General features: G+C 34.4%; 1 protein-coding gene across 1 annotated transcript; it reads left to right on the top strand.

The window, feature by feature from the left end:
* Nucleotides 1-589: 589 nt before the first annotated feature.
* Nucleotides 590-7,781, top strand: LOC125646046 (glycine N-acyltransferase-like). The gene is made up of 5 exons (XM_048872169.2): nucleotides 590-824; nucleotides 2,480-2,593; nucleotides 3,028-3,142; nucleotides 5,228-5,351; nucleotides 6,365-7,781. The coding sequence occupies exons 1-5, from the start codon at nucleotides 744-746 to the stop codon at nucleotides 6,885-6,887; spliced, it is 957 nt and encodes a 318-aa protein (XP_048728126.1). The 5' UTR covers nucleotides 590-743; the 3' UTR covers nucleotides 6,888-7,781.
* Nucleotides 7,782-17,954: the final 10,173 nt, after the last annotated feature.

Here is a 17,954-nt window from a genome sequence, read left to right as displayed (position 1 = left end):
AACAAACACACCAAACCGGATGTTGGCAACTCCTGAATGGTATTGTCTATGGTTGGGTCTCATTAGTTTTAGAACAAATCACACTGTTGGTCGGTGGACGTAACATTGGAGTGAAAAAGTTCATTACATTTTTTATACAGAGTTTTACTGACATGTTGGTTTTTCGACGTCAGCACATAAGGTCCACAGGACTCCGAATTTCGACGTTCACACCATATTGGTCAAACACCCCTGGGATCAATGTAAGAAGAAACTGAGTAAGAGGGAACTCTAGATAGCTTTTCTAGGGGGTTACATGCGAGCAATATATGACTAAACTGACTTTGAAGCCAACAATAAGTCGTTTTATATTCAACGGGAGATCCTGTAATATTTCTAAAATTAAGTTGTCGATTAAAATTTTTGTTGTATACACATACACAAAAACACTTTAGTAGAGGAGTGCTTATAATTTCCTTTCTCACGAGATTTACAACACACGATTCATACTATACCATTTCCGGATTCGCAAGGTCTTATTATGCAATTAAATACTCGTTTGCGTTTCCGTACATAAACAAATCGATGTTACTAGACCATGAATTGACCTTCACACTGATCATTCATTGGCAAAACTTCTCTCACGTGCTACTAGACCGCAGGTCGTTGCAGATTAAACAATCACGTGTAAAGGAGAAACAAAACATACCGAGAACGTCTTTATCTTAACAGGGGATAATTGTAGAAGTTGTGTGTGCTGTGTTATGATTTATAAAATTCTCAATAAGGAGGAGATAGGTGTGTTGAAGGATGAGTTAGCGTTAGGACTACCCGGAACAGCTAAGGTAGAGCATTTCACCATTACCACTCGATGCGTAAACTTGAAGTGATCTTTTTAAACCCAACATTAAACGTTGTTCAGAGTAAAATTTATGTTCATGGTATATCAGATCTTTTCAGCTTCTAAACATATTTTTAAATCTCATTTGACATTTTCATTTTAAGCCGGTACGTTTAGTTTTATTTGTGTATTGATGTTTGTAAACTTGTATGATTGTTAACTTTAAAAAAAAAAACAAACCCAAAAACCATTGAATACAAGTCTCAATCGGTGTCAGCTTGTAGTCTCTGACGTACTTGACAATTCAAACTTCCTTAATGTTAAGTATATTGATTGTAGTAAATGTACGGCCACATACACAATGTACATGTAACGACCAACATCGCGCGTTACTGTGATCAGTGGTACAGCGCTGTACATATCAAAACTGAAAATATGATGCATGCAGTACATTGTATTAAGTAATAAAACTGTATGTTAAATGTACATGTAATAACACATCCATTTACACGTTGATATTTAATATATTTAACTTTGTTCAGTCAGAAGGATGTAGTTGTAGGCTGTGTATTTTATGTACACGTATTGTTGGTTAACACTGACCTGTACGTGTACACGTACGTACAATGTCAATATCAGATATACGGGATGTATGTACATTTAGTGTATATGTTTGTATATCTTATATAAGTCTTTGTATCGACTAGATATGAATTTAACAAACATCAGAAAATAAAACCAAGGCTATTCAGTCGTGTACCTGTTCACGGAAGAATTTGACAATTTTGTCTGTTCAAAGGCCTTGAGTTGAATCTTTAGAACTGTTGTCCAAGTGATGACGTAATATATACTGGTAGAAATGGAAGAAAACCCCCAATAATCACAACCATTGATTTATCTTCAACATTTAACTTATCCCATGTGAGTACAAGTATACACTGTAGAAAACCCGGATGTGCCCAAGATGATGTTGTTTTTTAGCTGAGGACGATATCACGCTGGGATTTGGCAAGACGCAACCCAACCACCTATAATTATCCTTTTGACCAGTGTTTATTATCAAAGTCAATGAATTGTGGTATTTGTGGCAGATACGGTAAGACCACTCACCCTACTGAGGGACATCGCCAATTAATGTTATTCCTATAGGTTCTGCAGTACTCAGCTGCTGGTGGGATGAACCCAATATTTAAGATAACGTTAATAAAGAGTATTTCCCCAGGTTTTTCCAAAATAGTACCCTTTTCACTAGTTCTCTGATTTTAAGGTAACACTTATTTCACTTGGTATTAATTGTCAAGTTTAGGAACTGGATTTCTTACTCGACGCGTAGGTTAACATAAACATTCGATAAAAAAAATCTAAATCAAGTGGTGTGCTGCACTCACAGCACCAAGGTAGAAAAGTAAGTTTGTATAATGTGGACAGAAATATCTGCACTGCTAGGGTTGACAACTATGAATTAATCCTCCCTCCGAGTAGTGGTACAGGTACATGTAAACTTGACAGAATATGCCACGACAGCATGTATTAGCATCTTCCAAATTTCAAAAGATGGTTTACTTTGTTATATTCTCCTGAAAGTAGTCCCTGTGTAAACCTCCATGAATTACCATTAATGAATACAACAACAAAAATATCACTTATTTTTTATTTTAGATCTATTACGTAATTCGGAACGCATTGGAGGACAATTTGGGCGGATTTGAGCTAGTGGTAGACAACTGGCCGAAATGGAACTGCGTCCTTCTGCGTCCGGAGTCCTCTGATAAGGTATAGCTCTACAGGGCTATGTTACAGTGATGATTAAATAACTTTAAAAACATTATCTGGAAAATCACCACCTTGATGTTGCCCTTTTTTAGATCAAGTTTTCTCTAAGTACCATCTATGCTTAATTCTAGATATCAAAACTCTATTATATATTGAATTTAAATGATCACAAACATCTACGCATTGTGTTACTATAAAGTAGTTAATTTCGTGATGGCTCAATTTCATCCATGTCTGTCAAAAATAGTCAATATATATAGTAAGTGCTACAGGAATATGTCATGAAAACCAATAGTCTTGAAGTAGTTTACCTTTTTGCATGTCACATAATTTAGTAACACGAATTCATATTATTCGGAGAAATCCGATATGATCCGTGCAGACACATACACGTGCATCATATATATACAGTACTGTTGATTAATGTATTACAGGTTCTGAACTATTTCAAACAGACCCATATTTGTCACACGAAAAGTGTCTCCGCCTTGAAGTATTTTCTTCAGCGACCTGGTCTTATCAATTGGAACCAACCCATAAACTTCACAGGTAAAACTGCGCTTGATAACCTACATGTATCTTAAAGTGTAACTCTTTATGCAATGAAGTCAAACTGGAAAGGGCAATTTCTCGTCCTCGGACATTACAATACAGTTTTTAAGGAGGTTATCTACATCGTCATAATGGATGAAAATGTAAATATTAGCAATATTTGTCTATTCATTAAAAAATTCATCGTCTAGCTGAGTAGCTCAGTAGGTTAGCATGTCGACTACTGAACTGTAGGTCGCGGGTTCGAGTCCAGTAGGGGTTTTGAATTTTTTTCAAATTGCTTTCGACTAAAACTGCGTGTTTTGACTAAATAAAGTAAATTTGAAAATTTTCAATTTCAAAATTAATATTGTTGTACATATCCCCCACTTTTCACCCATATCAAATTTCTCTGGTGTAGCATACCTTCTTAAAAAGAAATACGATATCATTTTAAATGAAAACTAGGAAGTGACGCAAATACCGTAGAAGTTGTAAACTTTATTGTTAATTGTTTGATTTACGTCGTTTGAGGTTTGTTCTCTCATATTGATACTTCACTAGCTCTATGTTGTAGACCTATGTTTAGCGCTCTGGACCGAAGCAATGAGGGTTCTCTAAGAGCAATCGCTATGGCTCGAACTCACGGTTACGAAGCGAACGCTCTTACCTGAGCTACCTTTGAAAATTTATGATTTCATGTAATCAGGAGGAATAATATTTTTATTGTTATTTTTACACCTGTAGGCACGCGATCTTGATCTGATATTTTGTGACTGTAAACAAAGTTATCCTGATGTCATTTTGAATGTGAATTAGAATGCTCGCTTCTCCTATTAGATATGTGTATACATGTACGTAATCAGGGTGATACAATATCAACACTAGATGGAGGTTGAGCTTTGATAGAAAGAGTAAAGATAGAAAGAGTAAGCACGTGATGAACACACAAAAAACAAGAAGAGAAACACAAACGAATGTAGGGGACTTAGAATATAGACGAGAATGATTATTTTATTTTACTTCTTATGACTTCAATTAGTGCCCAATGGAAAGACAGTAAGTTAAACCATCTTCTCGGACGTCACTTTGGGGTCAGCGTCCGCTAGTGCTCTATAGAGCTAATAACCTGCGGTCCCTATCACGCGTTCTTTGCATGCAGAAAGAAAGGATCACGAACGAACATTGCGTGGTTGACATGCACTGACAATTATAAAAAAAAAAGATATGGAAATTATTTGATGCAATAAAAAGTGAAGATAATATTCAAATTACAATTTCTCTGTTAGAGTGCCTAAGTAGTGGTTAAATGAAAACGTGACAATCAAAACACATGTAGCTGTATGTCGCACTGACCTAGTGACGCAGTGACATAGTTTACCTGTTAGCAAATATTCATCTGATAAGCATGATACAAATATTAATGCATTGAGCTATTAATGCATTGAGCTGTTCTTTTGTAGTAATAATTGTCTATTTGGAAGTACATTGTAAGACAATAAACCGTATGCTATTGTATATCAATGGTGTTTTAATTTCTTTAGATAAACCATGCATGCAAAATTAGACTAGTGTAAACTTTTAGTATAATCGATAGACAAACAGTTTAAAGACGATATTTTGAATACTCTCAAAAGGTTATTGTGACGTCACATTTCTTAAGCCAGAATTTATCGAGTTACGCATCGTGAGTTATGGAATATAATAATGATTATCATTTGTTGAAATATGATATTAAATTCTTTTATGAACTAATAACAGCTGGAAGAATGGAATATATTACCATTTGAAATATGATCATATCAAATTCATTTATGAATAATAACAGCTCGAAGAATGGAACACATTATGATTTGTTGAAATATGACATTAAAGTCTATTATGAAGTAATAACAAAGTTCTGTAAGAATAGTGAGTCTCATTTCATTCTCTGAGCATCGCTTGGTTTCGTTCCGAAAAAAAAGTGGTTAACCTTAATGTTTGTAAATGGTGCTACGTACTTCTTGCGTTTTAAGTTCATTGACCTGAACTGTCTCCAGTTATTTCATCATAAAAATCGTCCTAAAGGATGAGGACTATCATAATATTTTCTATTTATTTCAGGCGTCCCAAGTGATGTAATACCTGTGTTAAGTGAAGTTTGCAAAAAGCATGGCGGTCAAATAACGTCCAAGGAGTCCCGATTGATGTACGCATGGAGCAAACCAACGCCCCCAGAAATGCCAAAGTGAATATTTATTAATTAGTACCACGAATTAAATTGATCATAATTATTCAGTGACGGATCTAGAGGTGGCTATGGAGTGGTTGCCATCCTCCTTTGGCTGAACAATTTTTACAAGATTGGTCATGATTTGCTAATTTCAAGTTTTCACCCTCCCCCCACCACGTTTGGGAAGAAAAGATATAAACTTGGGTATGTCCGTCGGATGGGACGTTAAAGGGTGTCCCGTGTCAAGGAGCGCAGCCCCTTTGGCACGCAAAAGATCGTTTCCCTGATGTTCGAAAAAGAGTAGGCTCATTGGGGGCCGTCGGGGAAACTCAAACATTTACAAACAAACATAATTCAATTAGTTAACCCCTGTAAAATGGCCGAAATATTGCCAAAACGTCGTAAAATATCAATCAATCAATCCCCTTTGAAAATTTTGATCCGTCCCTGAAAATTTAACTTAACAATTGTCACAAGGTTTGAAACATAGACAAAGATACGAGGATATGTAATATATTCAAGAAATACATTTCATTTTCTAAAATGTTACTAGAGTATGAAAGCTGTCATATTTGCATATTTCTTTAAGCGCTTCATTTATGTCAGAGCAATAACTTCGTAATGTGAAATCTCATACGCAACATATCTAGATTTCGTATGACCAAAGCATGTGTAATAGTGCTGAGGTAAGATCACGTGGAATAGGTCACGATCTCTAGAACTGAAGTTCAATTTATTAACAAGCCATTTATACTATAGGTATGTCATAATTGTGATTTTTGGATTTTCCGGGTGGGTGTAAATACACAAAAATATAATATATTGTATGTTGTCATGTTGTACTGTTTGTATTTACACCCACCCAGGAAATTACAAATATGTTAGGTAACCCAGGGGTTCTGGAAGTTTGTCTTTGCAGATTTAGGAAAGGTCATTTAAAGGAATGTAAAGTGTAAGAATGTAGTTATAACGTTTTTATAAATGATGATATTTTCCTGTTTAGGACAATCTTGGTTTTCTTTTTGCAGAATTCCTGAAGGAGTTCTTCTTTCATCGCTGAAACCGGAACATGCTAAGATATTAAAGAGTGATTGGACAAAGCAGGGGAATGCTGATGAATTGGAAGGCTACTTTAAAAGTGTCATAGAAAAGTTTGAAAGCAGTTGTCTTCTGGATAATAATGGTCGCATTCTGGCCTACATTTGTATGCAGTACAACGGTTCAATCGCTATGATTTATGTTCTTCCTGAATTTAGGAAAGAAGGATATTTCGACATCCTCGTAAGTGACCTTACCAGAAAACTTCTAGCGAAAAAGGACATCGCGTATGGTTTTATTCCTTTTACCGACACTTCTCTCATAAATCTCTCCCGAGAACTCGGATTTGAGTGGGTTCCACAAGGCAACATGACCTGGACAAGGTACACTCCCAACACTCTTCAGAAACATCGACAAAAATCTCCATCAGAATCAGCTATTAGCGAAGTCTTTTCCGAGAACCTCGATATTCTTCTGAAAAACAAGCTTAGTTTACAGTTGGTCAATATATAACGTGTATATGTACGTACATGTCAAACTAAAACCAACATATCATGGATTGTTAAACTATTTTTTGATGTTTTGTTATTTTATATATTTATTGGGATTTTTTGTAGATGAACAAGAATGTTTTAGACCAAGCATGATAGAGATCATGCCCTGTCGTTCTCATCAATATTGGGTTTGATGCAATCTTCTTTACTTCACGTGTATCCAAAGAACATCCATACGTATTTTTATGTGTTTCATTTCAATATATCAGAAGCAAAGTATTTTTGGTTGGGGTTGAAAGTAAACCGTTGCAAGTTCATGAGAAACAACTTTAAATCTGCGAATTCATGAAATATTTATTTTTTACATGTAAAACAAATGAAAGTGTACAATTTTCCAAAGTGCATTAGTAATTTAGAATCCTGCTTTAATCCGATAGCAATTTGTGAAAATATGACTTTTGAAAGCCTACTTTTAAACGCGTATAATACACAGGAACGGAGCTGTGACTGTTTTGTTGGGTTCCATTATGTAGAAGCGGTTTCATTGTATTTGTCCATACCTTTCATGTTCATACTTTCATGTTCTGTTGTTGTATTGCACTTTGAGAATTTGACTTTTTGGTCAGCTTCAAAGGTCACACGAGCCCCCAGATTCAGTAATATATGTAACCAAGTGCTTGGGATCATTTGTACTTGCATGTGATATCGAGGCTAGTGAGATACAAATGTTCTTTGATTTTTGTAGTAACTGATAGCTACTGATTTCAAGAGCTTGGTGGTGCCAGTGTTTTTGCGATCGTTTTTTTTTCTTTTAAGTTTTTTTTAAACTGACACCAGGAAGGGTGGTGCTTCCGTGTCTTACTTTGTTAAAGTTTACAGAATAATTGAGGGAATAAATCAAATTTAAAATATCTTTGCTGTTTACTTATATTTACAAAAAAGGCTGACTATGAAATTATATGACATTTCTGGGTGGGTTTTGTTTTGCATCGGAATAAAATTCTACAAACTGTATTGGTAATCAAAAACAACATTCATTGGTCTGTAGATCTGGGCTGTATATTTCTTTGTAAAAAAAAAAAAAAAAAAAAGAATACTGTTTTATCTTAGTTGAAGGCATGATAACTGGATACACGAGAGGCTGGAGAAAAACGGCTTTAGACCAGACGTTCTAAATTTATTAAAAAGTATTTAGTTTCCTGTGGATACTACGCACCATAATGCTTACCCCTAAGAGAGGTCAATGTTGTCCTCAGTGATGTGAGTGGCGTACACTTAAATAGACTAAATGGGAACAAGGATACAGTAAATGGATTTACCAAGGGTAATAATTCTAGACAAAAAGGTGAAGAACAGTGTTTAGTTTCATACACCCTATAAAGAATTAAAATTTAAGAGTAGGGCAAATACATGTTCTTGGACTCACTAGCTTTGGGATCAGGTGCCTAGGAGTAAGTATTCCCTGTTGACCGGTCACATATGTATTTATAAAATAAATGGAGTAATCCATAATCAATGTGTAAAGAACGGTATTCGACCTACTGATAGATTGTATTTGCAAATCAGATCATTATTATTAACAAACATAGAATTTGCGAAATGCTGACATTGAACAGGACTGTTGCAACCCCTGTGACATCAATTTATCATTAGCATGCCTCGATTTAAAAAGTTGAGCATACCCAGAAAAATGCTCTTAAAGTAGGATACAGTTTTTAGCTCACCTGAGCTGAAAGCTCAAGTGAGCTTTTCTGATCGCCTGTTGTCCGTCGTCTGTTAGCTGCAATAATGTAGCCCTCTCTGATTTTTTTTTTTTTTAGGGAGAGGGCTACAACTCCTTAGGATCTTCGTAATGGTGCAGATGCGGGAGCGATTCACTCCCGCAACATTTGCGCTCATTCTAAACATTTCCTGACTTTCTTTACGTAAATAAAATGATATTCTATGTTTCTTAGTCAATATATAAATTTACAACCTGCAACTTCAGATTTGTGAGGCTCTATTCTACCGTTTTCAACAATTTCGATAAATTCCAATTTCTCGATTCATATTTGTGCGCCATGTTTGATGTACTGAAGTATAAACTTCCGATTGTCAAGTCATTTGCATATGCCATATAAGGTAACATTTACATCAATGGACAAGTATGGAGGCGAAAGCTATTTCGTCGGTTTTGAAAAGGTTTGAATTTAATATCAAGTTAAAAACCGAACAGCAGAGTGTAAATTCTTTCTGCAACAATATGATTTTCCTTTCTTTGTCGAAGTGGCTCGAGTAACTACATTTTCGCGCTGATTGTCAATGTTTAGGTTTTTCATTAGATCCACCTACGAGATCTCGCGATAACAAGCATGGCGGAGCAGACGAAGAATTTTGCATGCTGTACATTGTATTTAATGAAAAACACCTTTATTAGACATGCCCGAGCACAAAGTTGGTACTCCTTTTGGTGTAAACAACATTTGGGACTAATACACAGAGTTTATTATCGGTTATTCATAAAATTATTTTGCACCATTACGGAGATCCTATGGAACTGTAGCCCTATCCCGAAAACGTCAGAATTAAAAAAAATTGGATAGGGCTACATTATTGCAGCTAGTCGTCTGTATGTAAGCTTTTTACATTTTCGACTTCTTCTCCAGAACTACCGGGCCAATTATAACCAAACTTGACCAAAAGCATCCTTGGGGGAAGGGCTTTTAAGTTTGTTCAAATAATGGTCCATGCCCGCTTCAAAGGGGAGACAATCGCAAAAATAGGGTGGGGTCATTTAAAAATCTTCCCAAGAACCACTGGGCTATAAGAGCTGCAATTTACATGAAAGCTTTCTGATATAGTACAGATTCAGGTTTTATTTTAAATCATGGCCCCGGGGGTAGGATGGGGCCACAATAGGGGATCAAAGTTTTGCATACAATGTACAAATATATTGGGAAAATCTTTATAAATCTTCTTCTCAAGAACCACTTAGCCAGAAAAGCTGATATTTACATGAAAGCCTCCTGATATAGTGCAGATTCACATTTGTTAAAATCATGGCCCCCGGGGGTAAGATGGGGCCACAATAGGGGATCAAAATTTTACATAGAAATATATTGGGAAAATCTTTAAAAATCTTCTTCTCAAGAGTCACTAAGCCAGAAAAGCTGAGATTTACATGAAAGCTTCCTGACATAGTGCAGATTCAAGTTTGTTAAACTCATGACCCCTGGGGATAGGATGGGGCCACAATAGGGGATCAAAGTTTTACATAACTAATAAATAGAAAAGAAATCTCCTTAAGAACAATTGGGCCAAAGAAGTTTACATTTGCACGAAAGCTTCCTGGCATAGTGCAGATTCAAGTTTGTAAAAATCATGGCCCCCAGGAGTAGACTGTGGCCACAATAGTGATCAAAGTTTTACATGCAAATATATAGGAAAAAATTTAAGTATGAGCCAAGGTGACTCAGGTGAGCGATGTAGCCCATAGGCCTCTTGTTTAAGTATATCGTTCTAAGAGATTACACAAGTTTTTAAAACCACTAACGGTGCATTTATGCTGAATTTTGTACGAGATTGATCACTGTTCGCTATCTTCACCTTTCACATATACGGTGTATGGAAGTTGAAATGTACGTATTTCCTTTTGGAAGAGATAAATTCACAATATTGCACTACCAAACTATTATGTTACCACGTCGTTATTATAATATACTTATGACGTGATAGTTCTAGACACATATTATCAACAGGGGATGTTTACCCCTCACAAGCACCATATCTCACCTCTGGTGTCTCCAAGGGTTCGTGTTTACCATTCTCTCAATTTTGCATTCTAAGTAGAATTTAGGAGATTGATCACTGTTCGGTATCTTAACTTTTTTCATGTCGATAAATTCAATTTTACCGAAAGACAACGTCCGCAAGGAATGGTGTTGTGTTATATGCCAAATCACCAATGGAAAGTGTACGATACAGGAAATTTTGTCTTATACATATATATACACTTCCACCTTCCGTGTGCGCCTTTAATGGTTTCTTTACAGACATCAATATTTCCCACCGTGAGTTTTCCATGATAAATATCACAGTACATATAGAATATTGTTAATTAACATTGCTGACAGCAAACAAGAAGAAATAAAATAAAATCATTCACCATACATGTACCTTAAGAATCACTATAGTCATTCAAAAGAGGATAAACGGGAAGAGTCTGTGTCATTTCTATATTTTGGAAGTGCAGGACGAAGATATCGGCAATGTCTTAGTGTAGACCACTCGACTTCCTTAATAGGCCCTCGACAAGGGGTTGGAAACGGCACCTTTCTTTTTTGAACCATTGGCTGTACTACTCCTTTATATAATGGCGGTAGTTGTACTGACGGTGAGTAGTATTTGAATTCGCATGGTCGGATTTCTAGACTTTCGTCAACACATCTTACGGGTTTTTTCTTCAGATCTTCTCTCCGTCTTGAATTGCAAAACCAGCATGTCTGATTGCCCATCTGTAACTCAGAGATCTTCTTTCTTTCGATATCTAACATGACGTTAGCGATTCTTTGGAACATGCTTGGTAATTCTGATCTGTGCGTTGAAGCCTTGTTTTCATTTTCTTGTTTCACGACTTTCTTGCGTCCATTCCTCATGTTTTCCTTTCCGGCTGTGTTAGGGTTAATGCTTCCATTCACTTAGATTTGATTTCAAACATCTCTTCATAACGGTTACTAAATAAATCAGTCTCCTGCACCGATTACATATTGCACAATATGCTAGGTCTCAGCGAAACACCAGAATATCTCGATTCTTTTGTCATGTGATGTCTTAATTGTCATCTCAATAATTAATGACGCTGCTGAGCTGGAATGGCTTTAAACTCAATTCCCACGATTTACTTACAGGTGATTTATGCGTAATTTGTGACAAGCTTTCAACATGCAATGCATCTACAAATGGAGGAATTTAATCAGGAGGAAGTATCGACCTCGGTCTAAGTGAAATAAGATGTACAACAAGTATAAAGATTCTACAACTGTATTTGATTGCTAGCTACTGTGTAATTATGTGTAGCCACAGGTCAGAGTACGATGTTATAGTGCGACGACAACATCAAGGATGGGTTGATATAAAACATTATATCGGTGAAACTGGAACTACTCTACGAACCCGTATACGAGTTCATAAACAACACATTTCAGCACCCGAATACAGAAAAATTAAAGTTAGTGAACATATAGATGTGTGTGGCCACGGACAATTCAGTGTATTTCCGTTTTATAAACTGTATACACAAAATACTATTTCCCGACGAGAAAAAGAAAGACACTTTATTAAGACTTTAAAACCGGCTCTTAATAGCTTACAGTGAAATATGTTTACTGTTACTATCTATGACGTCATAATATACTTAACGTAAAAACCTTTTCCCTTCATTCGTTTATGACGTCGTTATGTACGTGAAATGTTAGGACGCCTTTATGACGTCAGGCCATTTCAAAACTATTTTAAAATGTAACGCCTGAGGATTATAAAATGAAAGCGCTTGCGTTAAATTTTTAACTTTGTGTACTGTTTATTCTATTTCTTTTAATATTTTATACCGGACACTGTGATTTTTTAAAAACACAATTTGGATATATATATAATTATATGATCATTCTTGTTACCAATGTAGATTAATGATACTTGTCGTTTTTTTCGTGGTGTGTGTTATTTGTTATGTAATATACATGTATGTCTCTTCATAAAGACGCGGGTTGCGTCGAAAATTTGAGTTTTAAATAACCAACAGTGTCGTGGCCTTTTCAGTGCTTTCACACACACACACACACACACACACACACACACACACACACACACAGACAGATATATATATATATATATATATATATATATATATATATATATATATATATATATATATGTAGGGCCCTCTCGGGCATACAGCATACATGATTGTTACATTTCAATGTGCAATGTTTATTAAAATAAATATGATGATAAATAGAAAAGAACAAAACAAGAGCAAACTATGCACTATTAGTATGAGCAATGTTCTTACATGAGACATTTTGAACATGATAATACTTATTTGTATTACATGTAAGTACCACCGTGTATCCTAATGCAAAACAGTCAGAAATACACACAGAAAAAATAAAATATAAAATATATACATGAACATAACAACACTACATGTAATAATAGTAAAGGTAGTATAAGTACACATGATTAATACTCCACTGTAATGCAAAAGATACCACGGGGCGGTGCATTGGTACTAGATCAACATATCATGTTTATAATGAGTGCATATGTGCAAACATGGTTTCATATGGTTCAGACATAATATACAGTAATACTAGTAGTATGAGCTTAGACAATGTACATAACATGAGACATTACTTGATGTAATATATGTAAGTACCACCGTGTATCCTAATGCAAAACAGTCAGAAATGCACACAGGAAGAAAATAATAATAATATATGCAATGACACATAATAACAGTAAAAGGCACGTAGTACAAGTACATAGTTATGAGATTAATCACTGTTCGTTATCTTCATCTTGCATGATTGACTGCAATGCAAAAGATACCACGGGACGGTGCATTGGTACTAAGTCAACATGGCATGTTCACAATGGGTGCATAATTATGTATAAACATATTGGTTTGAACTTTCACATGCTTCATTTTATATTGCTTCTTTAATCAAATCGCAAAGGGCTACAAGTACATCAGTATTTTCACAATTGAGTAACCATATTAATCTATTCATGTTTTCAAGACTGGAAAAATGTTCACATTGTTGTTTTATAATTTTATACATGATCTGCCTGAGTGAGTTATAAGTTGAACATTAAAAAATTAGATGAATTTCATCACCAATTTTACAAGAAGAACACTTTGTACAAAATCTTAAATGTCTAGGGATTCCTGAATAAGGGCCTTGTTCTACTGGTAAATTGTGCGCTGATGTACGTAATCTTGCAAGTGCTTTACGTTGTGCAGGTGGTAAGAGTGTTAAGTAGTTTTCAAAAACAAAATTAGTTTTAAATTTAACATAAGTTTCAAGTTTTCCATATTGTAAACTTCTGACATATCCCCATTCTTTCAAATAATGATGGCATAACAATTCCTTACATTTTTTCTAAAAAAATTGATAGGTTATTGATTGCAATATGATTGTTTCTAATTCCAACAATTCCAAATAACTTTTGTACGACACCATACCATGACTGCGATTTTAATGTACAAGCATTATGCTTACTTTGCATGTATGCAGCATTTAGTAGAGGAAAAGAAGTACCCAGATTTTCTAATCTGTTTACATATTTTATTATATTTTTCACTACATCAAAATGTAGTGGAAACCTGCCAAGTTCGGATAGTGTTGCAACGTTTGAGCTTTTTCTATGAAGACCTAGAATAAATTTACAGAATTTCACATGGAGTTTTTCACATTTTAATTTAGAGTAAAAATCATATAAGGAGATATCATTTCGATTGAAAAAAGAAAGGCGATTAAAAATTCCCCAAATCTCACCGCCATAGAGTAAAATTGGCTTGATTGTGTGATCAAAGACATGAAGGGGTGTTTTAATGCTAGGTTGTAATGATAAAAAATCTTTATGTAATTTGAAATATGCTTTCATTGCTTTTTTGTACAGATCCTCTTGAGCATTAGAAAAATTTCCAGCTGTATTGAAATATATTCCCAAATATCTGTAAGAGGGTACACATTGTATTTCCCTTTTCTCCAAAATAAAATTTTGCTTGAGAAATCCTCCTGCCTTGTTAAAGATTAAAACTTTAGTTTTATCAAAATTGACTTTCAAGCACCAATCTGAACAAATTTTTTGCAATTTATCAAGGTTACATTGTAAGCCAACTGCTGAGTGTGACAGTAATATTACATCATCTGCATACATTAAACAGTGTATTATTTTATTGTTTAGAACTATTGGGTCACTTGCATCTTTCAAGTACTCTGGTAAGTCATTGTATCTTTAGACCTGAGTGAACGTGTGTATTCTGAGTGAGCATGTCTGCATGCATCTGGAAACAAGATGATATACAAGCTTCTGTATGAATTTCACTTCAGTTTTCACAACATACAAGTTTACCTACTGATGAGAGCTGCATGATCCCATAATGGTGAATGGGATCGGTCATTGGTTGGGTTACCGATTCGTGTGACACATAAATTTTCGTGAACTGAAAGTTTGCAGTTTCTGAATGCTATTGTTTTATTTTGAATGGACATTAATATATAGTCTGACTCTTAGAGAGAAAACAAACTTTTGAAACATGAATTCCCGATTAGTTTTTGTAAGATACTCGTATCCATACCATACATCTGGGAAAGCATGAATGTAACTTAGAGGGAACTCTTTTGGCAATTTAGTGCTCTTGTTACAAACGTCTATTGATCGGAACAACGTGTTCCATGAAATTTTAATAAACTTGCAGCAAATACACTCCGCGCAAATGTACATGTACCTGAGATAATGTTTAACATCCGATATATTGATCGTAAGATATATGTCTGCATGTACATTTTGTATAGAAATTTATGGTCCAATAGAACTGATAAAGTCATTTAAAGCCACTACAGAAACTATTGAATAAAATTTTGAAGTCTATAAAACCACTAAAAGTTGAAGTATTCTGATATTTTGTAGACATCAAAGCTGTTCCTATCTTTCTGTTGGTGTACAAATAAACAAATTCAATAAGATCAGCTATTGATTTATATAATCACGGACACACGCATGTACACATGCATCTCTCTCTCTCTCTCTCTTTCTTTCTCTCTCACTGTATACTATTGCTGACATTGTTCAAAACAATACAGTAACTTTTCATTTTGAGTCGCAAACCTTTAAGATGATTTAGGCGAAGGAGAAGATGCCCTGTGTGATCCTCGGTCATGTCATTTGTGCAGTACATTGTTATACATGCCCTGTTTGATCCTCGGTCTTGTCATTTGTGCAGTACATTGTTGTATAAAAGTATATACTGATCTTGTATGCAGAGGACATATAATTTCAAACGTTACCAACTTATGTATGCATGATTCGTGCTTTTTCCTGGCTTTCCAATTGTAGGATGTATTGTAGATATTTTAAAAGTACATATGTTTCAAATTGTATGTTAGATTAAAATAAAGATATCAATGCTACGGTATTCCATGAATAAAATGAAACAAAAAATTCTATCAAAAGACAGCTTGTCCTTTTATGTTCTTTCGGAAGCACGACGTGTGCTAACCACGTGACTGCTGTCTCAGCATACTATTTTCTTAGCAATTCCTGGATCTGTGTATATATAACTATCCTGTAGTATTTTACATGTACTGGATCTGTGTGTATATATAACTATCATGTAGTATTTTACATGTACTGGATCTGTGTATATATAATTATCCTGTAGTATTTTACATGTACTGGATCTGTGTATAAATAACTATCCTGTAGTATTTTACATGTACTGGATCTGTGTATAAATTACTATCCTCTAGTATTTTACATGTACTGGATCTGTGTATATATAACTATCCTGTAGTATTTTACATGTACTGGATCTGTGTGTATATATATAAATATCCTGTAGTATTTTACATGTACTGGATCTGTGTATATATATAACTATCCTGTAGTATTTTACATGTACTGGATCTGTGTATATATATAACTATCCTGTAGTATTTTACATGTACTGGATCTGTGTGTATATATATATATAACTATCCTGTAGTATTTTACATGTACTGGATCTGTGTGTATATATAACTATCCTGTAGTATTTTACATGTACTGGATCTGTGTATATATATAATTATCCTGTAGTATTTTACATGTACTGGATCTGTGTGTATATATAACTATCCTGTAGTATTTTACATGTACTGGATCTGTGTATATATAACTATCCTGTAGTATTTTACATGTACTGGATCTGTATATATATATAACTATCATGTAGTATTTTACATGTACTGGATCTGTGTGTATATATAACTATCATGTAGTATTTTACATGTACTGGATCTGTGTATATATAACTATCCTGTAGTATTTTACATGTACTGGATCTGTGTATAAATTACTATCCTGTAGTATTTTACATGTACTGGATCTGTGTATATATAACTATCCTGTAGTATTTTACATGTACTGGATCTGTGTATATATAACTATCCTGTAGTATTTTACATGTACTGGATCTGTGTATATATATATAACTATCCTGTAGTATTTTACATGTACTGGATCTGTGTATATATAACTATCCTGTAGTATTTTACATGTACTGGATCTGTGTATATATAACTATCCTGTAGTATTTTACATGTACTGGATCTGTGTGTATATATATAAATATCCTGTAGTATTTTACATGTACTGGATCTGTGTGTATATATAACTATCCTGTAGTATTTTACATGTACTGGATCTGTATATATATAACTATCCTGTAGTATTTTACATGTACTGGATCTGTGTGTATATATATAACTATCCTGTAGTATTTTACATGTACTGGATCTGTGTGTATATATATAAATATCCTGTAGTATTTTACATGTACTGGATCTGTGTATATATATAACTATCCTGTAGTAATTTACATGTACTGGATCTGTGTATAAATTACTATCCTGTAGTATTTTACATGTACTGGATCTGTGTATATATAACTATCCTGTAGTATTTTACATGTACTGGATCTGTGTATATATATATATAACTATCCTGTAGTATTTTACATGTACTGGATCTGTGTATATATATATAACTATCCTGTAGTATTTTACATGTACTGGATCTGTGTATATATAACTATCCTGTAGTATTTTACATGTACTGGATCTGTATATATATATATATATAACTATCCTGTAGTATTTTACATGTACTGGATCTGTGTATAAATTACTATCCTGTAGTATTTTACATGTACTGGATCTGTGTATATATAACTATCCTGTAGTATTTTACATGTACTGAATCTGTGTATAAATTACTATCCTGTAGTATTTTACATGTACTGGATCTGTGTATATATAACTATCCTGTAGTATTTTACATGTAC

The sequence above is a fragment of the Ostrea edulis genome, chromosome 9, assembly GCF_947568905.1.
Source record: "Ostrea edulis chromosome 9, xbOstEdul1.1, whole genome shotgun sequence".
NCBI lineage: Eukaryota > Metazoa > Mollusca > Bivalvia > Ostreida > Ostreidae > Ostrea > Ostrea edulis.
Note: the sequence above shows the minus strand (reverse complement) of the source record. Positions and strands in the feature narration are given on the sequence as shown.

Coding starts and splice junctions, on each gene's coding strand:
- LOC125646046 (XM_048872169.2), top strand. CDS start 744: ATGATTTATAAAATTCTCAATAAGGAGGAGATAGGTGTGTTGAAGGAT. Junction 825..2,479: donor GACTACCCGGAACAGCTAAG/GTAGAGCATTTC, acceptor TTTTTATTTTAG/ATCTATTACGTAATTCGGAA. Junction 5,352..6,364: donor ACGCCCCCAGAAATGCCAAA/GTGAATATTTAT, acceptor TTCTTTTTGCAG/AATTCCTGAAGGAGTTCTTC.